Source organism: Lithobates pipiens, unplaced genomic scaffold (assembly GCF_037356315.1).
Source record: "Lithobates pipiens isolate NorthernLeopardFrog02 unplaced genomic scaffold, aLitPip1_a1.2 Scaffold_16, whole genome shotgun sequence".
NCBI lineage: Eukaryota > Metazoa > Chordata > Amphibia > Anura > Ranidae > Lithobates > Lithobates pipiens.
The window spans coordinates 457010516-457037066 of record NW_027507748.1 but is presented as its reverse complement, the minus strand read 5'-3'; the positions used below and the strand labels follow the sequence as shown (position 1 = coordinate 457037066).

The following is a 26551-nucleotide window of genomic DNA, read 5'->3' as shown; positions in this document are numbered from 1 at the left end:
GAGAAGTGAAAAATAAATTCCTGTTGATCCTGCCATAAATGCTGTGCTGTTCCGTTACTCCTTTGCACTGTCCAATTTATCTCTGTGGACTGCAGAACACATCCCCCTATATTTGAATATAAGTAGAGGGGAAGGTGTTCCATAGTCCTGAAACACTTCCTGTCCCGGACTGGAAAAGCTATTCCTCCTAATATACAGTATACTGAGTGAGCAGTGTCACCCTAGGTGGCAGGATCACCTGAAAAAAAGCTTGACATTAGTGTTCTGTTCTGCTTAGGTTCAGAGATGTTGTAATACTTCCCACTCAGTTTATGGAAATGTCTTCCCTTGATAACTGTTCTCAAAAATCAACTTTTTCCTTTTAAAAAAAAAAAAAAAAAAACGATTGCTTGAGCATTTGTGGGGAGAAGTTTCAATTTTGTTCTTAGCGCTGTGAGCCATCTATCTTCTGTTGTCATGACATGTTCAGACACATGGGGCTGGATAGGTAGGTCCTAGGCTGTTGCAGAAATAGAAATACAGGTAGATCACAAGGAGGGTTTTATGAATGTGATAATGCTCATTAAACAAAAAAAAAAATTATACTCACCTAGGTGGATGCAGCATTGGTCCAATACTAAATCTGTCCCCTGCTGCTGCTAAGACTGAGACCTGAGCGATCAAACACCGCCGACTGCTCGGTTCTTGGTCTTCAGTGAGCAGAGTCAATGTCAGTCATAGGCTTTCTGTGCTGCCTCTCCAGCACACACTGAAGCACTGGGCTGTGGAGGGGGTGAGAGCTGCTGACTCAGGCTCTCGGCTCAGGCCTAGTCAGCTGCCAGTCAGGCGTCTGAGTGGATCCTGACATTAAAGTTGGGGATCCCTGCAGAGTCTGGACTGGCTGGGTGATGTCAGCCAACAGCGGACTTCATACAGGTGTAGAAATCTGCATCAACTGGTAAATATGAATAAAGATAATGCAAGCTGCAGTTACTAGTGACTATATATGTAGTATAAACTGTAACTGTAGACAGTTATACACAGTGCTGTCTACACATTCATTCAATACATACATAAGTGATGAAAGAAGTGCTCACTAATAATTCATCATACGTGATATAAAATAAATTGGTGAAATACATTAATCACAGAATAATCAAAATTATTTAAAATTCAAAAAAAAAAAAATAGCACAATTAATTTATTTAATCCACATGTTAAACAACCAAATAAAGTGCACATGCAGGTCTTATAACAGATGAATCCACTGGTGCTATAATGCCAAGACAAGTGTCCAAAGGGTGCTGTCCAAATTCTTTGGTAATCACCATGTGACTTCTCTCTGAGCACACCATGTACTCACCTACTGAGAAATGAATCATCCAAGTCTTATCTGCTCCAAATTATAACAACTATCTTGCCAAATGAAAGGTCCTGTCCAGCACATGTAATCCTGTAATCCTTTGCAGCACTTTAGCCCGCTGTCGGCGGAATCTAGGCCTCATGAGTGCAGAACTAAGTGCACTCCTGTGACCCACAGCAGAAATAGGGCCAAATAAGCTTTGGCCTTACTTCTCTTTTAACAATCCAGTTCTCGAACTTGAGGATGGGTAACAACTCAGGGTTCAACGGAGGTGCAGAATGAAGATATATCATCATATGATTATATAGAGCAGTCATGGCGAACCTTGGCACCCCAGATGTTTTGAAACTACATTTCCCATGATGCTCCACTACACCGCAGAGTGCCAGAGCATCATGGGAAATGTAGTTTCAAAACATCTGGGGTGCCAAGGTTCGCCATCACTGATATAGAGCGACAGTGTTTTGTTTTAAATAAAGTTAAACTAATAAACTGATGGTTCACATATGTTTTTCACATTATATTTGTTTTTAGTGTCTGAAAATTGTCCGTGGTTTTGGTGCAGGTGTTTTGCCACCATGTAGGGATGTATAATTGCAGCACAAATAACATGTATCACGTTAAGCGCGTTTCACATCCCCAAAGGTAATTCTAAATCAATATAACGCACAAAAAAGTAATACTTCCATGGCTTAAAGGGACTGTGTCATGCGGTGTTTTGAAGCTGCCATTTTGTGTGGCTATCAAATTCTAGTTGCCTGTCTGTCATGCTAAAGCGATGGCTTCAACTTTCTTAGTGACTGACTTAATAAAAAGGTGGAGACATGGAATTCTTAACACTTTTTTATGGCAATGACAGCCTCCATAAATTTTTCATGCCAGATTCAATTTGATCTAAACATAGGAATTTTCATAGATGTAAAGTCAGAAAGTTTTTTTATCTTAATGCATTCTGTGCATTAAGATGAAAAGCCTTCTGTGTGCACCGCCCCCCCCCCCCCCCCCCAATACTTACCTGAGCCCCATCTCTGTCCAGCGATGTCCATGAGTGTCTCGGCTGTTCGGGACTCTTACTCCTGATTGGCAGAGACACAGCAGTGGTGCTATTGGCCCCCGCTGCTGTCAAAGTCAGCCGATCAGGAGAGGGAGGGGCGGGGCCGAACTGCAGCTCCATGGCTGAATGGAGCTGCAGCTTGGCTTGGGTGCCCCCATAGCAAGCTGCTTGCTGTGGGGGCACTCAACAGGAGGGAGGGGCCAGGAGTACAGAAGAGGCACCTGAGAAGAGGAGGGTCCAGGCTGCCCTGTGCAAATCCACTGCAACAGAGCAGTTAAGTAGAACATGTTTTTTATTTTTTTTAAGACTTTACAATGACTTTAAGGTAAAATTCACCACTTTTTGGCCCATGCATTCACATTGGTTTGTTAGGTCCTTACAGGTGCACAATGGCAGTCGCCTTGCTTTGAAAATGGCATAAATGTAAACCAAAGAACAAAAATTGAATACATTAGAACCTACTAGTCCTTAGATATGGTTTCTGCATTCGTTTTCTTTTTACAGGCTTTTTCCCCATATTTCAACCTGGTGATCCTCTAAGTAACACACTTCCTGTCCTAGGGTGATAATGCTCAGTTAATGTACTGGAGGAACAGTGTTGTTACTCTAGGTCACCCTTTTCCAACTATAGTGTCATCTGGGTTTGTCAGGGGTGCTGCAGCAACCTGGCTGAGAAAGGCTTGGTTAAAGAGTGGAGGCAGAGAAGCACTGGCCTGTATGTCCACGCAGAGAGGCAGCTTCATTTAAACGACAGCAATAGACAGAGTATTCCAGACATTTAGGAGAGCACAGGAAGTTAACAGCTCACTAGATATCTGGCAGGATTAACAGGTATTTTTTGTAACTATCAAAACAGATATAACAAATGATGTAACATATCAAAAAGGAGCTAATGAAAGAAGGTTTTAGTTACCATTCTAAATACCATTGATGCCATTCGAGTCATGTTTGAAGCTGATTAATTAAGAAAAGACTTATATTTTTTCTTTTGGTTTTGACATTTTAATAGATGCTGGGAAACTGGACATTTGGAACACTGGTATTCACTGTCCTAGTATTTACAGTTACACTTAAGGTAAGATTAGACTTTTATTTCAATTATTGTACAAAAGTTGTCTGGAAAAACTGTATATTATATAAGAAAATTTTATTATAATTGTAAGTTTAATAAACCGATATAAAAATAATGAATTTGTTGCGCTAAATACAAAAATCAGGGAATAGCGGCTAATGCCTCGTACACATGATCAAACAATCCGGTGTGTGGGCTCCGGCGGACTTTTTTTACTCAAAAGTCCGGCAGACTAAGAAAGTATTTTTGCACTCCAATCTGTCCGCCAGACTCGCATTTCGGCGGACAATCTGGCCGCGTGTGCCAGTCCGCCGCACTTTTTAAATGAACGGACTTTTCCCGCCCGGAGAAAAGTCTGCTCATTTGAGCGCGTCTCCAGGTAGCCGGGGCCAGCGAAGGAGGCATCGCTGGCCCCGTCACCTGGCATGGAGTTAAAGGGGAACCCCTACGCAGAAAAATCGGCGCGGGGGGGGGGTCGTCCCCCAGGTCCATATCAGACCCTTATCTGGGCACGCTACTGGGCCGGCAAGGAAAGGGGTGGGGACAGGAGAGCGCCCCCCCTTCCTGAGCCGTACCAGGCCACGTGCCCTCAACATGGCGTAGCGCTCATTAACAGTAAATAACAAATATAAAGTTCATAATAAAAGTTAATTTAGGAAGAGAGGTAAAACCAATCAGGATAACAACCACCAAGGAGAAAAACTTCTAGTAGACAGAATCCATTGTGAAAAAGGAATGAGGTAAGAAACCCATCACCTTCACCCAAACACACTGACCCTTACCATCAGTGTATGGGCCATACACATTAATTACTCAGGACGATGGAGATGACGTTTAATCCCAATCCAAAAGACAATCAACTTTGCATGGTATCCCCAATAAATATGTCTCCCATTAAGCCATATGCAAAGAAATCATAGGAGCTTTTCCTCTCGAGCCAAATGTACCGGATATATTCCAATATGCACTCGATAGCTCAATGGTCATGTGAATGTAAAAGGCAGAGGAAGAATGCTCATTGCGCAAACATCTTATGCCAAATATTTATTAAAAAAAGGTGATCTGTTACTCATGCTCCTAAGGCCTAATGCCCATTGGTGTTATATAAAATTTGCTGTAAAGCTAGTACCGACGCCAGGAAAAAATGGCGTTAAAAACACAATTTTATCAGCATTTTGCGTTGGCATCAATGCGCGTTTAGCCACGCTAGCTTTTAGCTGCATTCCTCTGCCTCTATTCAAAATCAGTGGTTGCCTATGAGAGCCCATTGATTTGAATTGAAGTCGCACCAGAAGTCGGATCATGATGATGATCATGATGATGATCATGATGATCGGACTTGTGGTGTGACTTGTGTGCTGAGGATCTTGAAGGGGAACCCCCGCAAAAATGAAAAAAAAATTGGGTGCTTTGGGGCAGGGGTGGCCCTGCGCCCCCACCCAAAAGCACCTTGTCTCTATGTTGATGAGGACAAGTGCCCTTCTTCCCGACAACCCTGGCCGGTGGTTGTAAGGGTCTGCGGGCGGGGGCTTATCGGAATCTGGAAGCCCCTTTAACAAGGGGGCCCCCAAATCCCGGCCCCCCACCCTATGTGAGTAAGTATGGGGTACAGTGTACCCCTACCCATTCACCAAAAAAGTGTCAAAAATAAACATAGTACACAGGGTTTTAACCACTTCAGCCCCAAAAGAATTTACCCCCTTCCTGACCGGGCCATTTTTTGCGATATGGCACTGGGTCACTATAACTGACAATTGCGCGGTTGTGCAACGTTGTATCCAAGCAAAATTGATGTCCTTTTTTTCACATGAATAGAGATTTCTTTTGGTGGTATTTGATCACCATTCTTATTTTTTGGCACTATAAACAAAAAAAGAGCATCAATTGGGGAAAAAAAAACTTTTTTTTTTACTTTTTGCTATAATAAATATCCCAAGAAACAAAACAAAAAAAAACAAAAACATTTTCTCCTCAGTTTAGGCCAATATGTATTCTTTTACATATTTTTGGTAAAAAATAAATTTAAAAAATTGCAATAACCGTATATTGATTGGTTTGTCCAAAAGTTATAGTGCCTACAACATAGGTTGATTTATGGCATTTTTATCATTTTTTATTTATTTATTTTTTTACTAGTAATGGTGGCGTTCTGCAATTTTTATCAAGACTGCGACATTGCGGTGGACACATTGGACACTTTTGACACTTTTTGGGCTAGAATTCAGACCAGTGATAGACTTTCTGAGGTTTTGCCCTTGGGTAAGGGTACTCGACAGGGTTGCCTCCTATCTTTGAGCCTGTTTGCCCTGGCATTAGAACTCCTGGCCATTATGGGAACTCCCCGCTTGTTGAGGGCTACAGAGTTGGCCCCCTGGAGGAATAAATTGAACTCTTTGCCAATGACACACTCCTATATTTGCATGACACAAATTCCTCCTTGTAGGCCGCACTCGCTGGCTTTGGTGAGTTTGGATGCTACTCGGGAATCCCTATCAGCTGGACTAAGTTGGTCTTTTTCTCTCTTAATCCCCAGACAAGGGAGTCTGCTGCCCTTACTCTGTTGATGTGGTTTGACCAATTTAGGTATCTGGGCATCCAGGTCACTTGGGATCTGAGGAGCTTTTATAGCCTTAATCTTAACCCTTTGCTCCTACAGTTGCAGGTGGAGAGGACAAGTGGAGAGTGGATATACCGATTTTGGATACAGAGTCCTGGGAAAACTGTGAGGATAGCTCAAACCTCATTATTTCCTTGTGGGACAAACTGATTCAAATGCAATTTTTACCTCATGTGTATTACACTCCTCAGTTTACACAGAATATACTCTCAAATGTCCCCTGATTGGTCGCGCTGTGACTCTTATTTTGAGGACATACAATGACCCCGTTATACCAAATTATTCATTTCCTACCTGTTGTACTATGCTAAGAATGAAACCAATGGACCACTCATTAGCTTCATGTGAGTCTTTAGTTAATGCCGTGCTGCCTATGTAAAAGTTAACAGACATTAATAGGAATTGTCATAAAAATAAAACAAAATCCTCATCTTTAATTATTGGAGTTTCCTTTGTTATTTGTTCTTATTTGAGGGTCACGTTACCAGCATGCTATACATCTGTACCCTGTATCTGGTTCTATATTGCTTGACTTGTGCTTGTAATCTATTATGATGATTTGTACCATTTAGTTACTTGCTGTTATGCTATTGTTTCAATAAAGAGCAATCCTGGTTGTAAAAAAAAAAAAAAGAAGAAGAAAAGAAATGAGCAAATGTTAATATGAAGGTGTGCCATACCACCTGCAATTTACTCATGAAATGATTTACCACCAGTCTAAGCACAAACACATGACAGATCTAGAGCGTTAAATATAACCTTTCATTAATTCTGGCTATGATTCTGGGTGGCCTGATGATATCGCAGATTAGCTGATTTCCCTTAATAAGACAACCATAATTTATTGTTTAGGCCTGCCCTGATTTGAGGTAATTAGTGGGCATCAGGGCTGGATTTATTCCTTCTGGCCCCGTAGGCCAAATAACTTGCACCACTCCTTTTCTATCTCAGTTGAGCCTTTGGTATTACTCCAACAAATTCAGACTTCATAGCTCACAAGACACTTTTGGGAAATGAAGACAAAAGGAGAATATTTGCTCATTCTGAATTTCTACACCTAGAACCCAATGACGAGAAGTAGAAGATATACAGTCACCGTACTCTGCCTGCAGATTGGTTTTAGGTGTATGGACCTAGAATGTGTGCATAGTGAGTTAACAGTAAAATATTTTGGCAGAAAACATGCGCAAACGGCATGGGAACAGCATCACCAAGACGCCATGTGAAAAGCTGTGGCAGGCAACAGTCTGCAATCTCCTATTATGCTTGGGAATGTGATAATAAAAGTCAGTAACCCTGTAGTTGCCTGTGTTCTACCCCTGAAAAAGCTGCCACCCATGGCCACAGCCTATGTAAACAATGCAGAAATCCAGCCTTGGGAAGCGTGCTGTGCTTTTATTGATGCCATTATAGACAGCTACAACATGGTGAGGAGGATCAGTGATAAACACTGTCCACGTTTTCTTGAATACTTTCACACATACTTGAATGTTAGAGACGTGGGGTCCCGTAAACTGTACTTGCATGGTTGTGTTTTATTTATTTTATTTTTTGGCTGAAAGAGCGGTAGTTCTTCCGAAGTGATACTGATACTAGTTATGTTTTCAGTTATCCTTTACTACAGCAGGCAAAATAAAATGTACTGCTTTTGCAAAGACAATGTAGTGGCTTCCATGTAACAGGGTTTATTTACTTTCAGCTTGCACTGGATACACAATACTGGACGTGGATCAACCATTTTGTGATCTGGGGATCACTTGTATTCTATATTGTCTTTTCTTTGCTATGGGGAGGGATTGTCTGGTAAGTTCGCATTTTAACACTTTATGGTCTGCATTATACACAGGAGTATGTTTAAATAAAGATCTGTGTATATTTTCAGGGCTCTATAATAAGGCAAAGCTCATCCAATTAGTCTATATTTAACGTTTCTAATCTAAAACTGATGAGAGGGGATATTTGGTTACTTTCTATAAGTTGGTACATTCCGCACTCACAAATGTAACTGATTAAAGCCCAACGCCAGTGATGCTTTTTTTATCCACCCTCTGAACAATGCAGCAGGACCCTCCTCGTCTTGTCTGCTCCTGAACGGAGTGAAACCGATTGGTTGCTACAAATAGTTTTGTTGTTTCATATTGTTATTTATAGTTGAATGATTTTTATTACAGGTAGTTGCATAGCACCGTCAATTCACGCAGCGCTTTTACATATATATTGTACATTCAGTCACTGCCCTCAAGGAGCTTATAATCTAAGTTCCCTAACTCACATTCATACAAACACATACTAGAGCCAATTTAGACAGCAACCAATTAACCTACCACCAAGTGTGAGAGGAAACCCATGTAGGCACAGGGAGAACAAGCAAACTCCATGTAGGTAGTGCCATGGTTGGGATTCAAACCAACAACTCTAGTGCTGCCAGGAGGAAGTGCTAACCACTTAGCCACTGCACTGCCCCAAGTACTATGTACTTGTATTAAGAAGAATATTGTTCTCTTTGCATTGCTACCTTTGTGTGATGTAGCTGGTGATTTTGACAGCCCCCTAGCTTTCCAGTTTCACACTGACCATGCTAGGCATAAGAGCACATCCATCCCTGCATGGCCTGTGCGCTTCTTTGCATTATTCCTGGGAGCAAAGCCTGGTTGTACACCAGTGGTCAGACTTGTGCTGACACACACCCCCCCATAGCTAATCAATGGAAATATCACTGTATTGCTGTCTCTTTGCCTCCTGCAGTCTTCACCCACATCTTTCTAAGCCCTTTATGCAGCTTAGTGGTCATTGTATCACTTATATAAAAAAAAAAAAACTGACACCAAGAAAAAAAAAGTATTTATCCTTTTTGAAATCTGTACACAAACGTATTGCCTTGCATTTCGATTTTAATGATAGGGTTGTTTGACAAGGTAAGGGTTCACATATACTTTAATGTTGCAAAGTTAAAATAATTAAAGATGTGACATTCCTATTTTACCCCGAGTTACCTGATTATTTTTCATACACAGATTTCTACATTTCTTATTTGTATATTAGCTAGGTAATTGACATTCTTTAATGGCAAGATTAAAGGTTGGTTCACATTGGTGCGATGCGGCAAACTCTACGAATTCACTGTGGGTTTTTGCATCGCACCTGCCTCGCAGGCAGTTCACACTGCCTTATGCGAACCGCTGGGAGTATCAATGCAAAGTTAATAACAACCCCAGATCGGTCCGCATATTGCAGTGCGAACTGTCAATTCGGACAGGAATCAGATACAGTTCTGGTGCGGACCAAAAAAAAGGGTCCTGTGTGACTCTGGTCGGAATGCTATGCGAATTCAGCTATACAATCTGTATGGTTAAAATTTGCATCACACAGATATTGCATGTGATTTGCACAGCAGTGTGGTGCAAATCACATGCGATGTTGCACAGCGCACACGTTTGAACCCAGCCTAAACAATGCGATGAATTACTTTTGAGATTAAAACAATTATGATAAGGTACTTGTGCATTGCATTGTTTTCAGTGAGTCTGAGCTGACTCATACACTAAGGCTGACCATAGATGGTTTGAATCTCTGAGATTCAAACCGTTAATGGGCAGACTGATTGTACCAAGCTGATTGATCAATCAACTTGGGTACAATCAGCCTGCGGATTTGCATACGACTATCGCAATTGGCTGATAAAGCCACTAGTGATAAGCACTGATAAGCAGGGATGGCTTCCCTAGCTGGGAAAATACATTTGCTCATTCCTCTGTCAGCACTGCCTGTGTTGATGGGGGAATCATGCAAATTTCTTTCCTGCAACCCGTGGTCACAGGAAAGAAATTTGCACTGTGTATGGCCTGCATTAGAGAGTAGGACAGACACAGAATATGCATGTTCAGAAAGCAAATATTGCTACTCATTCATAATATATAATTACAAATCCCTTTTACAGGGATTGTTAAAGTTTACATTAAACTGACCACATTCATATGAGCAAATCAAAAATTATCAGTGCCCTTTAAAGTCCTTTAATCAGTATCTAAGGCTGCCTAAAATTGCAACTGGACATGGGCATTTAAAATCAGTTCAGGTCATTTTTTGACCTGTTTGTTCTTTGCTCCTATTCCTTGATGCAAGTCAATTTGAGTGTATCCAAATACCCATTTCAAAGGCTAGTGTGCATTAGACCTTGAGGCCCATTTCACACTTGTGCAGCTTGTCCTGCCACTTAGGACCGAAAAGTCGCATGATTAGTCATAGCTCAGGATTTCCAATGAGTAGTGTTCATATCCGTGTGACTTCAAGTTGCAGCAACTTCAAAGTAGTCCCTGCACTACTTTTGGTCTGCCATTGATGCGACTCCAGGTCCATAGACCTCACAATTACACAGGCATTGCTTTAAGTTGCATTAAAGTCATGTGGCAAAGTCATATCCGATTTGTACAAGTGTGAAAGGGGCCTAAAGGCCAAGTTCATCTTTGTTCACCTTTTTTTTTTTTTTTTTCTCTAAATTCCAGATCCCCTATGCACCAATATAGCATTAATGTTGTTCTTTTACAAAAATAAAAAAAAGCTTTCCATTTATTCTACACATGCTTACCTCACTGTCCTCATGGCTGTTTGAAAACACATATCCATTGCTTCTGCCTTACTTCCTGGGCAGACCTTAGGTCATGACACGGGAAGGAGTTGATCAGCTGTTCTCATTAGCACATACCCTGCATCTACCCTCACTGGTAAATTCCTTCCCGCGTCATGACCAGGAAGTAAGGCAGAAGTAATGGATACGTGTTTTCAAACAGCCATGAGGACCCAGAGGTAACAAAGTTAACAAAGGTGAACTTAGCCTTTAATAAAATGCATATAGCGGTGCCCATGGCACTCAGCATGATAGTCAAATACTGGTCTGCCTTTTCCTGCCTCCATCAGTAGTTGTTTGTCTTTGATAGTACACTGGAGAACCAAAGCAAAGTAGACATTAGGATAAACAAATGCCCCAGGTTCAGGGCTCCCGATGCTCTTGGAAAGATTCTACAGGTGTCTGAATTAAATGTGTAATACCATTTACATTTGTAGATTGTCTGTTTTTTTTTATTTTTTATAAAAGATAGACCAACCAACATTGTCTGTTTTATTACACCTTTTTTATTATTATTTTGTCTCAGTTCATATTTTATAGTGTATTCTACCTCAGGCTTGACAGAATTGTATTGGTTAGTGAACATTTAGCGTGGTGCCTATTTGGCAGTAAAACTATATGGGATGTCTGGGTTTGAACAAAATGCCTGTAGGACATGGTTAAATTATTAACATTCACAGTACTCTAGATGCCAAGCTATTATTTGGAGCTGGTGTTGTGTTGCATACTCTTGCAGCTGCTCTGTGTACCAAGTGCTTCAAACCTACTCCTCTTGTCAACTTTGTTATAAATGGTACATTAGTACACATTGAGAAAAACTAGCAAGATGTTTTTATTAATTTTTCAGCTAAAATTTTATTTTTTTGCACTATTTGTTTTAATTATTGAAATCTTTATTATTTTATTTATTTCAGGTACTTGTATAGCTCTGTCAATTTACGCAGCGCTTTACATATACATTGTACAATCACAGTCCCTACCCTCAAGGAGCTTACAATCTAAGATCCCTAACACACATTCATACATATACTAGGGCCAATTTAGACAGGATCCAATTAACTTACCAGCATGCATTTAGAGTGTGGGAGGAATCCGGAGTACACGGAGGAAACCCACAAAGGCACAGGGAGGAAACCCATAGGGAGAACATGCAAACTCCAGGCAGATGGTGTCTTGGTCGGGATTCAAACCTGCAACCCTTTTTGCTGCTAGGTGAAAGTGATAACCACTACACCACTATGCTGCCCAATAAAATCCTGCCATTTTTATTATTTTTATGATGTCACCAGGAGGCCCTGGCCTTTATTTAAGAAGTGTCAGATGGCAGAGCTGTCAGACAGCGGGAGCCTTCGTTGGGTGCAGAGCTTCTTTTTTTGGGGGGGGTTGCAGTAGTGGTGGGCATTGCGATTGACGTTGGATCTACTTCGGGGGACATTTTATATATATATTTTATTTTTTTAAATAAAGGACTTAGCCCTTGTACACACGGTCGGACATTCCGACGGAAAATGTCCGATTCGACCGTGTTGTTGTATAATCCGACTGTGTGTGAGCTCCATCGGACTGTTTCCGTCGGAATATCCGACGGACAAAGTTTTAGAGCTGGGCTATAAAACTTTCCGACAACATGATCCGATCGGACTTTGTCTGATTGTGTGTAGAGAATTCCGATCAGACAAAGTGCCACGCATGCTCAGATCAAATTCCTAGACCAAAGCTATTGGCTACTAGCCTGAACATAGTCCTGTCGTAACGAGATAATGTCATCACGTTACGTACGATCGGATTTTCCGACAACTTTGTCCGATTGTGTGTATGCAACACAAGTTTCGGACAAAATCCGTCGGACAAAATCTGACGGATTTTGTTGTCGGAATGTCCGGCCGGGTGTACAAGGGCTTAAAGGACAACTGTTGTGCTTTTATTTACTTTTTTGGTGAATGAGTAGGGAGACTGGGATCTAGGGGCCCAGATATACTTGCATAAGGGTCTGGTATGAATTTTCAAGGGTGCCCCACACAATTTTTAAAAAAAATATTGGCGTGGGATTTTACTTAAAGGCCATACCAGACCCAAAGGACCTTATGTGGATTAAGGGGGACCCCATGCTGTTTTTTTTTCTGCATTTTTCATTGCTGACATTCTTTTGTTTACATTCATCTGTCAGTGGGAAAGCCCACTGACAGCTGGTGAGTCATCAGTTGTTAAGGACGTGGCAGCCACAGAATTGAAATCAGTTTATTTTTTATTTTTTTTTGTCTGATTTGTATTGTTCTGAAAATTTTGAATTAATTAGAAAACAAATATACAAAATGAAACTAAATTAATTTGAACAAATTTTAAACAAAAATGTGTCCAAAATATTTGGACCGAAACAAATTGCATCTATTAGCTGCTCCTGACTACAATGTATCTATTTTGGTTACATTTTAATAATCACTGATGCTGAAACATCTGTTACATTGATCAGTGTAGGAGAATCTGCTGCCAGCAACTCTAATACATGGCTTGGGCTATGAGAGCCTTGGGAGTGCTCAATGGATCAGGTGTTCTTTCAATGAGGAGTGTCCAAATGACTCCAAAGAGGTCAGACAGGGGTATTTATAGTCTGGGGTAGTGCTGGTTGGTGTTCCATGAAACCATATAAAATAGCAATGTTTACAGTTTAATATGCATAGTATTGTTTCCGTTTTTAATTTAGAACCTTTTGTAGTATAATGTGCCTTTTTTTTTTAATCATTTTAGGCCATTCCTCAATTATCAGAGGATGTATTATGTCTTTATGCAAATGCTGTCCAGTGGTCCTGCATGGCTGGGCATTATACTCCTCATTACAGTCAGTCTCCTCCCAGATGTTCTGAAGAAGATTATATGCAGACTATTCTGGCCCACGGCCACAGAAAGGATACAGGTAAACAATAACACTCAAATGCAATGGAGAAAGAATATATTAAGAATTATATAAATAAATCTATGAAAATTGTGTGCGATGTTTTGGTCAGAAATAACGTTTTCATTTTAATACCTATTTTTTGAGTATTCATTAATATATTGTTGTTAATATATTCATTATATGCATAGTTTTATTATTTCTGTTGATTAAAGGGAACCTGTCGTGATGGTGGCTGTTTGTCACAGTGATGGTTTATTGTAGGAGGATGCCGTTGCCTGACTCCTGGAAGCCAAACTAGTTCTGGGTCAGACATATCGGTGTCTGCTGATGACAAGGGTGGGCACGGCTTTGGAACTGACCCTGCTTTCAGGAGTTGTACAGTGGCAACCTGGATTGGATCCTCAGCTGTGGCAAAAACAACCATTTTTACAGGTTTTTAATGTGGACTTGTCATCAAATTTTGGTTTCACACTTTATTTTTTCTCAAGAAGGAATTGGACAATGTTCAAAGTGCAATAAACTAGCAATAAATCAAAAACCATCTTTGGTTGCAAGAAAAAAAAATGTATTTGGCCTGAACACATTCTTTAACCTGTCTTTTTTTTTCTAGCTTACAGTGCCTTGAAAAAGTATTCACACCCCTTGAAATTTTAAACATTTTGTAATGTTACAACCAAAAACATAAATTAATTTTATTGGGATTTTATGTGATAGACCAACACAAAGTGGCACATAATTGTGAAGTGGAAGAAAAATAATAAATGTTTTTCCAAATTTGTTACAAAAAAAATATGTGAAAAGTGTGACGTACATTTGTATTCAGCCCCTTTACTCTGATACCCCTAACTAAAATCTAGTGGAACCAACTACCTTCAGAAGTCACCTAATTAGTAAATGAATTCCACCTGTGTGTAATTTAATCTAAGTATAAATACAGCCATTCTGTGAAGCCCTCAGAGGTTTGTTAGAGAACCTCGGTGAACAAACAGCATCATGAAGGCCAAGGAACACGCCAGACATGGCAGGAATAAAGTTGTGGAGAAGTTTAAAACAGGGTTCAGTTATAAAAAAAATATCCCAAGCTTTGAACATCTCACGGAGCACTGTTCAATCCACCGTCCAAAAATAGAGAGTATGGCACAACTGCAAACCTACCAAGACATGGCCGTCCACCTAAACTGACAGGTTAGACAAGGAGAGCATTAATCAGAGAAGCAGCCAAGAGGCCCATGATAACTCTGGCGAAGCTGCAGAGATCCACAGCTCAGGGGAAGAATCTGTCCACACAACAACTATTAGTCGGCCATTCCACAAATCTGGCCTTTATGGAAGAGTGGCAAGAAGAAAGCCAATGTTGAAACCCATAAGAAGTTCTGTTTTCATTTTGGGAAATGTGGGAGACGCAGCAAAACACATAAAATCATCACATAAAATACATTTACATTTAGTTGTAACATGACAAAATGTGGAAACTTTCAAGGGGTATGAATACCTTTTCAAGGCACTGTAGGTTACAAAATGAGTGTTAGTGCCTCAATGACTGATGAGACCTATACGTGTGCTGCTTACCTATCCCATCATAAAACTGGTAGCCTCTTGCCAGGTGTTGGTTTTCATTGTCCTACCTAGGCTTGAAAGCTAATGCTAACCTCAATAGTTGCCATCTACATATTCTTTGCCTCCAGTTTTATAGTGTATATAGAGCTCTGACGATCAGAAAGCAACTCAAGATGCTATGTAGCATGTAAGTGAATCATATTAAATGGATTAAGTAGCCTGTAACTGAATCACTAGTAGTCAGGAAAAGATGATTTCTGTTTGCTTGCTATGTATTACTGCACTTTGTACATAATCTTTGTTTTTGTACCGTACAATAGCAAAAGCCTAGTCATTTAAAATTACAGAGGAACTGAGAAATTTAAATTAATTGTCGCTAATAATTACTGCAATTGCATTAAAACATGGCAGCAGATTACTAATTCGGTACAATGTTGCATTTATTTTACTAAGAATTAGCATGTAATTCTACTTTTTCTTTTTTCCAGTGTTGTGTGTCTATATTATATATAGAATTATATACACTTGCAGTATGTAAGCTAACAGTCATTCTTGCTCGAAATGTATTAAATGCTAGCCAGTTAGTATCCAGGTACTGTTATTTGCTTTTAGCTTTTATGTTCTCTATGTGAAGAAGCATCATTATGTGATTTGTAACTAATACTCTGTTAGAGAAAAAAGCTCAAAAAGTGGGTTGCGTGAAAGTATAAAATGATCATATTTCACAGATGGCAAGGTATTTTAGTTGAAAACATGTCTAAGAAAAAAAAAAACAGTTGTTAAGTAAGGCAAACAATGTCCAAATAACAGCATCCAATTAGATTTGTTCCTGACTTTAACACGTGATTGCCATTTTCACCTTAATTTTGCTCTTTGGCCCTTTAGGTTTTTTTAAATATTGATAACCCAGGCACAGGAAATGATGAGAAATTTTTTATATTTTTTGGGGGGATATTTATTATAGCAAAAATATTGCTTTTTTTCCAAAATTGTCGCTCTTTTTTTGTTTATAGCGTAAAAAATAAAAACCGCAGAGGTGATCAAATACCACCAAAAGAAGCACTATTTGTGCTAAAAAAAGGACATTAATTTTGTTTGCGTGCAACGTCGCACGACCGTGCAATTGTCAGTTAAAGTGACGCAGTGCCTTATCCCAAAAAGTGCTCTGGTCAGGAAGGGGGTAAATTCTTCCGGGGCTGAAGTGGTTAAAACAGTGTCACATCCCAAAATTTATAGCAAAATTAGTTGGTGAACCCTTTTGAACTTTATAGGCACCAAGATACATAATGTTTTAAAAAAGTATATATTTTATTACAAATTTACAAAAACATAATAGTGCAAGTTAAACTTCTCACGTTAGCATACTACCCAAACTACAGTATAAACATCAACAAAACCACCAATAGGGCCTCATTGTACCCATAATCAGTGTACCAGTAAATTGTGGCCATCAATGTCTGAGTGGGCTTGGTGTAAGTTGATGTAGCAAAATTAAGCTCTACATGTTTTTAGCCCCATTGCGCTTCTTCAGGAGCTTAGGGTGATTATTAGTATGGGTTATTTCCCTGTAAAGCTAGCTTGATAGCGTTAAAAGCAATCAGAGGAGCAGGTGTACAAACTGTCATCCAGAGTATCACATATCCATAATGGATAGTAGAGGGCCAATATACAGTACTTAGATAAATTCTCAGCCACAGGGGGCCTAATAGGTTAATAGTGGTAGTATAGCTTATAATATGTACAGTATATAATAAAATGCACCTAAATCCTGGGGTGTAGGACAAACATCACCTTCACAGAATCCCCCCCCCCAGCGGTGTCCCAGCCATATATACCACCTAGGTTACAGGCATCCGTGGTAATGTATCCAATTGTGGTCTCCCCGCCATACGTCCGCTTGGGTGGCGTACCAGGAAAGCCTTTCCAATGAAAAAAGTCGGTACCTTTTCCGACCTCAGATGTGCCTGTTTTTCTTCTACTGCCTGACGTGCTGAGACTCTGTCTACACAGTGAGATATTCCTTGTACTTATTTCTATTAGCTGGGAATTGTACAGGAGCACTACAGCAGAGGAAACTTGCTCCATTTCGGATGGACAAGCATGAAATAAGGCAATCTGAGGTCAGTATATGTATTTACTTTTTTTGATAGAGTAAGAGGCTATTATGCAGTAATAATGTATAGTTACCCTAAAAAAAAAAAAAAAAAAAAAAAAAAAAAAAAAGCAATTTCAGCAGCATCTCTGTTGGCTTTACAACACCGCCATCTCACCACCTATGTTACAGATTCGGAAGTAAAAATGCAGGTACCCACCTTTTGAGCTTTTTTTTTTCTCTCTACACTGCACTAATATTGCATTAGCAATGCTTTAGTGTTTAATAAAATGTATCCCTTGTGTTTCTTTCTCCTTCTTCCTTTTCCCTTTGCTGTCTTCTACTTGCTTTGCATAAATAACTGCTGCCTTGCTTACACATTGCACGTGGGCATCTGCTGCCACCTTCTGGGGAACTTACAGACTAAACAACCGTGCCTTTCTGTTGAGCAGTCCACCATCTTTATGCTTTCTCAGACCACAGGCAATATAACTTTCTAATGGACCTAAAGGTGATCCTTTTTTTTTCTGACTTTTGCATGATCGTAATTTCTTCTACAGACACACGGGGCTTCCTGTCGTTCATTTTCTTGATTTCTGTCTCTGCACTTCTGTCGTCGCAATATAAATGAGGAATTCTATAATAAAGAATATTTCAAGGACAAGGATGAACTATTGCTACCTTGTAATTATAGTTAGGTATTTTTGCTTAGCATTAAAGCATGGTATAGGGAAAACTAAGGAAAGCAAATGTTGTTGCTTATAGCTACAGGTCAGAATCCAGCTGTCCCATTTTAATCCACATGGATGAGAAATGATATCTGGACTTTGATTGCCAAATGGAACTTGGCTTTCTTGTACAACAGAGACACTATTTAGAATATGTTGGAATCATGGGATTTTTTGCTGGCCCCCGGTTTACATACAGTGAATGTTTTTTTTATATTGCAGCCTGATACTACAGTTGTTTAAATTACATTTTTTTCTCATTAATCTACACTCCGTACCCCATAATGACAAAGTGAAAATAGAATTTTAGAAATTTCTGTGAATTTAAGAAAAAGGAAAAACTGAAATATCACATTGGCATAAGTATTCATACCCTTTGCAACAAATTTAGATCAGGTGCACCTTGATTGGAGTCCACCTGTGGTAAATTAAATTGATTGGACATGATTTGGAAAGGCACACATGTCTCTATAAAAAAGCCCCACAGTTGACAACGCATACTGTATCAGAGCAAAAGCCATGAAGTCAAAAGGAACAGCCTGCAGAGCTCAGAGACAGGATTATTGCAAGACACAGGTAGGGGAAGGGTACAAAAATATTTTGTTGCACTGAAGGTTCCCAAGAGCACAGTGGCCTCCATAATTCTCAAATGAAAGAACTTTGTCAAAACCTGACTCTTCCAGGAGCTGTTTGCCTGGCTAAACTGAGCAGTCAGGGAGAAGGGCCCTCATAAGAGAGGTAACCAAGAACCCAATGGACAACCATCACTGCAGCCCTCCACTGATCTGTTTTTCCGCAGCACTCAGGACCTCAGATTGGGACGAAGGTTCACTTTCCAATATAACAAGAATCCTAAGCACACAGCCAAGACAACACAAGAGGAGTGGCTTAGGGACAACTCAGTGAATGTCCTAGAGCAGCCCAGCAAGAGCCCTGACTTGAATCCTATTTATCATTTCTGGAGAGACCTGAAAATGGCTGTCCACCAACGGTCCCCATCCAACCTGACCTGAGCTTGAGAAGATTTGCAAAGAATGGCAGAAAATCCCCCAATTCATGTGTGCAAAGCTTGTCGTGTCATACCCAAAAGTACTCAAGGCTGTAATTGCTGCCAAAGATGTGTCAACAAAGTACAGGATCAGAATACCAATGTACATATGATATTTAGTTTTTTCTCTTTTTAATAAGTTCAGACATTTCTAAAATTATGTTTTCACTTTTTTCATTATGGAGTATAGATTAATGAGAAAAAAAAATTATGTAAACAACTGTAGTATCAGCTGCAACATCACAAAACTGAAAAAGTGAAGTGTCTGAATACATTATATATACATTTTCCAGGTTTCTATATAGGGGCATTGGAATGAAAGAATCTTCTGGTTCTTCTACAATATAATAGTACTGTGCTTCCACCTGGAAGAATGGAAACATACTATGTTAACAACCTTTGAGAACTTGACAGGGGTATTTCCATCATTAACTCACAACAGTATTTTAGGTGATATGGCACAATTTTCATCTATTCCCCAGTTCCCTCAGGTCCACTTCCCGTGTAAATAATGATGAAAAGAGTGCAGTGATACAGGTCCCCTGGGTTATCCTCTACATCCACTCTAAATAGAATCTGATTGACCAACTCATTTTATTCATACAGTATAGACCTACTAAGTATTGCAAACCCAGTATTTAACAATGTAAAGCCACCTTTGGGAATCATCATACTGTTCCTGCTATGTATATGGTGGCTGGCAGTGTTCTCTACCATGCACGGCATGGGACTTGGGGACAAAGCAGTAGAAGCCTTCTGTGGCAACAGGTGAAATGTATTTTTTATAACTGTATAGGCCTCGTTTTATAGCTTTGCAAACCTTCACACAATTTGTAGGTTCAGATTGATCTCCATTATCCATTTTATTTCCAAGTAACTACAATAACAGTTACATTTGTAACCATGTTTTCTATTCAGTGCACACACCCATTGTGCTCAGTTGCCTTGACTGTCCAATACCACTATGGGTGTATTGCATTAAAATGGCTAACAGCCAGAGCAGTACATCAGAGTTTCATCATTGCCAGTGGGACTAATAGACTTGGCTGCAACGAACAGCAAAATCTTTGGAGGATTTATATGGCCCGAGAGCAGCACTTTTATTATTACTTGCTTCTTTTATTTTACGACTATGCCTTTGTCTTGCACACGATTTTTCCTGAAGCAATCATTTTGCAGAATCATTCCTCATGCTTGCTTTATTTATAATAAACTAACCTGATAATTCAAAGATATGGAACTGTCATCTCAATCACAATGCATGCTTGCCATTTAACTACACAGCTAATAGCTCATTTAAAGAAGAGTAGGTGGTTGTCACAGGAAGATTTGACTCGGCAAGACTGAATTAATGTGATTCAATAGTTATTGGGTATTATTTAACTGGTTGTGCAAAATACACTCAACTGTCACTTTGTTAGGTACACCTTGCTGGTACAAGTTTGGACCCTTTTTTGCCTTCAGAACTGCCTTCATTGTTCGTGGCATAGATTCAACAAAGTGTTGGAAACATTCCTCAGAGATTTTGGTCCATAGTGACCTGATTTCCTCACGCAGTTGCTGCAGATTTGTCGGCTGCACATCCATGATGCAAATCTCCCATTCTACCACACCCCAAAGGTGCTCTATTGGATTGAGATCTGGTGACTGCAGAGTACAGTGACCTCATTTTCATGTTCAAAACATCAATTTGAGATAATTTGAGCTTTGTGACATGGTGCATTATTCTGCTGGAAGTAGCCATCAGAAAATGAGTACACTGTAGTCATAAAGGGATGGACATGGTCAGCAGCAATACTTAGGTAGGCCATGGTGTCAAAATGATGCTGAATTGGTACTAAGGGGCCCGAAGTGTGCAAAGAAAATATCCCCCACACCATTCCACCACCAGCCTGAACCATTGATGCAAGGCAAGGTGGATCCATGCTTTCATGTTTACGCTAAATTCTGACCCTACCATCTGAATGACGCAGCTAAAATTGAGACTCACCAGACAATGTTTTCCAATCTTCTATTTTCTTCTATTTTCCAATTTTGGTGAGCCTGTGCAAGTTGTGGCATCTGACACCAACAACCATGCCACGTTCAAAGTCACTTAAATTCCCTTTCTTTCCCATTCTGATACTTAGTTTGAACTTCAGCAAGTCATCTTCACCACGTCTAGATGCCTAAATGCATTGAGTTGCTGCCATTTGATTGGCTGATTAGAAATATGTGTTACCAAGCAATTGAACAGGTGTACCTAATAAAGTGGCTGATTAGTGTATAAACACTTTCCCAAAGCAGCAGATGGTGTTTGGCCAACACTTGCAATTTCATCAATATTGGCTGTCTAAAGGGGCACATAGAGCTCTTTAAATATTTCTGGAGGCTCTCTGCTAGTGAAAGACAAACTCGATAGGTTGGAAATTTTCAGCCTTTGGCCTGTTCCTATGAGATTAAAGCAGCAGCACTGCATATATCAGAGCACAATAGACACTTCAGTGGACAGAGTTTCTGAAAGTCCATATGTGGTCTGTGACCACTTTTATGATTACATCAATAGAAAATAACTTTATTTTTTATAAATAGTTGAAGGTTTAACTGCCATGTAAATGCCATTAAAATAAAGTTGGATTAATAAAAAATGGGAAGGCACAATGAAATTGGCATAAAATGAAGTACACGTTTTTAAAATAAACTTTACAAGCCTGGGTTATTGAAACATAGAATATAATGACAAAATACATACGCATGGGTCACCTACAGTGAAAACTGTAAGTCAGAATGATCAAGATATCTAGCACTATAGGCCTCTAAATTTTTAAGTAAACCTTGAATTTTACTGTAGCTTATGACAATAAGGAAGGACCAAGTTGAGATTTACAGGGAACATGTTATATTTGCTACTTCAATCGCCAAGGCTTGTAACAGGTTTACTTTTTCAGCAGTTTTCCAGCTCTACTTTCCCTTTAACTAGTCCGTTTGAGCCAAGGTGGCCCAAACAAACCATTTCTTACAATAACAGCTGTGCTTGTTTGTCACGCTTCATCAATTGTTTGTACCCTTGGCTACATACAATATAGAGCCTTGTGTTCTGGTTGTGGGGAAAAGACCATCTCATCTCACACCCGCACCAAAATCGAGTCGGCTCAGTGACCCAAACTAACTAGTTAAAGTGAAAAGAAAACTGGAAATCTCTTGAGGTAATACTATTTGGATCTTGAATTACTACACAAACCACACCCCTAAAAGACCAAAAAATAAATAAATATACCTGTAAATTAAGTAGAAAAGGAAGTCAATGTGAGAATTTTTTTTCTACTAGATCAGGGATCCTCAAACTACGGCCCTCCAGCTGTTGCGAAACTACACATCCCATGAGGCATTGTAAAACTCTGACATTCACAGACATGACTAGGCATGATGGGAATTGTAGTTCCTGAACAACTGGAGGGCCATAGTTTGAAGACCCATGTACTAGATCTTCATTAGACAGGAGCTACCTGTTACTTTAAAGCAGAGATATGCAATTAGCGGACCTCCAGCTGTTGCAGAACTGCAAGTCCCATGAGGCATAGCAAGACTCTGACCGCCACAAGCATGACACTCAGAGGCAGAGGCATGATGGGACTTGTAGTTTTGCAACAGCTGGAGGTCCACTAATTGCATATCCCTGCTTTAAAGGGTAGAACAACATGATTTTCAGCTTGTGTTGTTATAAAGATCTTTATTTTGCTGTGTTAATGTCTAGCCCCATTTGGATGGAGTAGAAAAAGGTAAAATCCTTATCGGCAGTAAAACATCACAAGGTTTTAGTCCTTCCCTATTCTATCCAAAACCAAAAGTAAAAAAAAAATATACCCTTATATACTTTAATTCAATCACTTCACTTAATTCTTAAAGTAGAAGTTCAGGCTAAAACTAAAATCTCTAAACCTACTTGCATCCACATTCTAAGACTAACCTATCTAGCCCTGTAAGGAGGAAATCACTATACATACCTTTTCTGAAGTCACTCTGGTGAGGTCCCACGCTGAGCTGTCAACGGTGGCTTGTGTGTGTAGGCGGGTGCATAAGAGGCAGCCAACAACGGAAGCCCCATAGTAACTCTATGGATGATGTCACTACTCAGGCATTTCACAGCCGTAGTTGGTTGTCTCCTGCACACAGCTGCCGCCGCTAGAGACAGGACTGGAACAACTTCAGAAAAGGTAAGTATAGCGACTTTTGCTTTACAGGGTTAGATATGTTAGTCTTAGATTGTGGATGCAAGTAGATTTGCAGATTTTAGTTTTAGAGTGAACTTCCACTTTAAGCTAATTCAGTTAATCTCTTGCCAATCTCTTCAATATAACACATTTTAGATTATAATAAGTGTGTAATACGCTCTTAACTTTAAAGGGTCAGTACACCCACAACTGATATATTATCTCTAGATACTGGAGAATTAAACCACATGACAGTTCCTTATATCTTTTAAGGACTCTATTGGCAAGATCTTCCCTTGAGTTGTTAGTTCTGTGTTGTGGCCATTATGAGTGTTCCTGGTCTTCTTAATGGATATTGTATTTATTTTATATTGCACATAATGTGACGCAAGATTCTGTAATGTAAAGTTGGGCAGGAACACCCAAAGAGATGGACATAAACAAAGCTAATATCTACAGCAGGGAGATCAGGCTATTTAAGTATGCAAGATGCATAAAAAGCCAGGGGCTGACTCTGCCCACTGGGCTCCACCTGTACCTAAATTGTCACTTTTGGGTGGACAAACCTTTTAATTGCATATGTAGCCCTTTCCATGTGTGTTAATTCACAAGTGACGCCCAGAGCATATCTTGGTGTTCTTCCCCTCCCTACAGCAGACATTGAAACTAAAGTCGGGCATTGAGGGGCCACTTCTGGAAGAATCCAGTGCTGTAAACAGATAAGTGCAGCAAGCTCACTGGATAGGTACCGTATGATATATGTATGATGTTTTTCTTTTGGTGTGCTGACTCTCAGTATTTTCCTCCAAACCTTTTTGCTGTGCGTGATTTTATTTTATTTTTTTAATATCACATCATGTATTTTACTATGGGAAGCTTGTAAGTATGTTAGAAAACGTAAGTATACAATTATCTGTTTTGAAATTATTTGTCCTTCAACTGAGTATTACTGCTATCTAATTGACTATTTGTGGATTATGCTTGCCACTTTGTCAGAAAACAATATTGAGCCTCATTTATGGAATTGTCCTAGGGGAGAATCACCTTGGAGAGGCTGTGTTACCCAACAGCAATCAATGAAGGCTTCCATGGACTTCCTTGCTTTGAAGAGATAATCTGATTGGTTGCTGTTGGGCAATGAACAGACTGGTATAAAGCTGTGGAAATTTTCAAAATTCATTAGCCGTTTAAAATTTAGAAAAAAAAATATCATATGCTTAAGGAGTAGATGTCTCCTTCAAAAGTCACTAAAACTTTATTACCTTACTGATTTTTAGGCCAGGCCAGGTTCACTTTTACAAGTTTTAGAAAAAAATTATAAAAAAATAGCAGCTAATACAGAGGTACAGAATTTTCCCTGTAGAATGTGAATTATCAGTCTCTCCAGGGCAGTTCTAGAAGACAAGAAATGACAGTTGGTCTTATGTAAGCAATCGGTTTGCTTCTGTTATCCCTCTTGTAAAACCAATATCCATTACTGAATGGTTGAATTAGATGAAATAAATGTGATCACTACTGCCTGGAAGCTAGGCTTCAAGGTGTTTGTACACATTACTGATAGCTAAAGTGACTGCAACTGTCAGTAAGGTTGTGTTGGATGCTTGGTATTATAAATGGGTGGCACAGTGGTGTAGTGGTTAGCACTCTTGCCTAGCAGTAAGAAGGGTCGCTGGTTTGAATCCCAACCACGACACTACCTGCCTGGAGTTTGCATGTTCTCCCTGTGCCTGCATGGGTTTCCTCTGGGTACTCCGGTTTCCTCCCACAATCCAAAGACATGCATGTAGGTTAATTGGCTTCTGTCCAAAATCGGCCCTAGTATATAAATGGGATTGTGGGCTCCTTGAGGGTAGGGACCAATGTGAGTGGGCAATGTACAGGGATAGGGACAGTTGTAGACACTCACTCAGGTTGAACTGGATGGACTGGTGTCTTTATTCAACCTTACTAACTATGAAACTATAAAAATATCTGATTTTGTACAAGAAATGCTTGGCTCCATTTAGAATCAGTATTAGGATTGTAGCCGCTTATGCTTATGGATTTAACCTTGGGTTTAGAGTCTAGGTGGGGGCCCGCAGTTTGGCTAAGGCTGACAGTTGGGGGTTGTTAAGGTTTTGGTTGACTAGTATATTAGAAATGTGGCCCAGTTTATTTAGGAAATGGATAGAAGCGTTCAGTTCTTCCTCCACTCTATTCAAAACTGCAGTCGTTTGGAAAAGTAAGTACACCAAGCTATTTTTTTACTTTTTCACCATATTGGAACAGAGAAACATTACTTCTTCATTTAAACAGTGCCTGCAAATAATTGTAATGTACTTGAATAAAAACACAAGGAAAATGTTGACTCCTCACTCATCTCTTCACAAAAAGATGTAATGGTGTACTGTGGGAAGTGCACCCTTGACCTCACAGGCCTATATTATCTCCTTTAGCAGAATGAACTTTTGCATAACTGCCCACTAGCTCCTGATATGGACTTTTAAGGGCTTTAGGGAGCTCGTTTGATCCTGACATGTTGACACCACCCACGTCAGCTGCTATGAGAACACTAGACCCTGAATATCCAAGGTTGAACCCTTTTTTCTGCTGATAATATAACTACTCTATTGTCGGCAGTGCCGGCATGTAAACAAGTTTGTTAAATGTTTACTCTTTTTCTGCCTGCTTTCTAGTAGAAAAGATTGGGTGACTGTAAATCTGGCCAATCATTTCTACATGCTCGGAAACATGGCTACCCAGCACTCCTTATGACCACCACCATGTGTCGCAGGCTTACCTATCCCTCCTGGGTAACTGGGGACCTTCTTGGTGGTTGTTAGGATGGAAAGCAGTGGGAGATCACAAAACATTCATCTGCTGTGCTCCCCTGTCATGAATGACCCTGGATCTGTTCAGCTCTGTGCTCTTCTGGGTTCAGAGCTGTCAATCTCTAGCCACTCTGACCAGGGAAGAAACTAACTGAGCACAGCCTGGCTTTAACAGGGGTGACATGTTTATTGTTTTAGTTAAAAAAAATAAAGCTTTACAATCGCTGTATCAGACCATGGGAATTTTTAAGTGTAATTTGTTTATCGAGTTCATCTGTAGGCATAGTTTGAATGTTTACCTGTTTAAATATGTTGAAAATGTTAACAGTTTCCATGGGGTGCACATACTAGTAATATGACTTTACTTGGGTTCATTAGAATTACGTGTATGCCCCCCCCCCCCCCCGGAGATGGAGGGTGGCAATCAATGCATCAAACCCCCCCCCCCCCCCATCCACTATTGTCAAACAGGGTGGGCTCATGGCTCTGCCAATTAGAGCCTCATGCGCGTAAAAAAACGCTAT

The 26551-nt window shown here is 39.9% G+C and overlaps 1 protein-coding gene across 6 annotated transcripts in view; it reads left to right on the top strand.

Annotated features, from left to right (window-relative positions):
- Positions 1-26551, top strand: part of ATP11A (ATPase phospholipid transporting 11A) — a 241603-nt gene that overhangs the window by 203251 nt on the left and 11801 nt on the right. For 2 of the 6 annotated variants that reach the window (XM_077482876.1, XM_077482879.1), the window contains 4 exons: positions 3406-3471; positions 7785-7888; positions 13455-13620; positions 17674-17762. In XM_077482876.1, the coding sequence (XP_077339002.1) occupies positions 3406-3471; positions 7785-7888; positions 13455-13620; positions 17674-17751 (414 nt within the window). In that variant the 3' untranslated portion in view covers positions 17752-17762. Of the gene's footprint in view, positions 1-3405; positions 3472-7784; positions 7889-13454; positions 13621-17673; positions 17763-23871; positions 23963-26551 lie in introns of all 6 variants that reach the window. The other 4 variants (XM_077482875.1, XM_077482874.1, XM_077482878.1 and 1 more) reach the window with 3 other exon arrangements.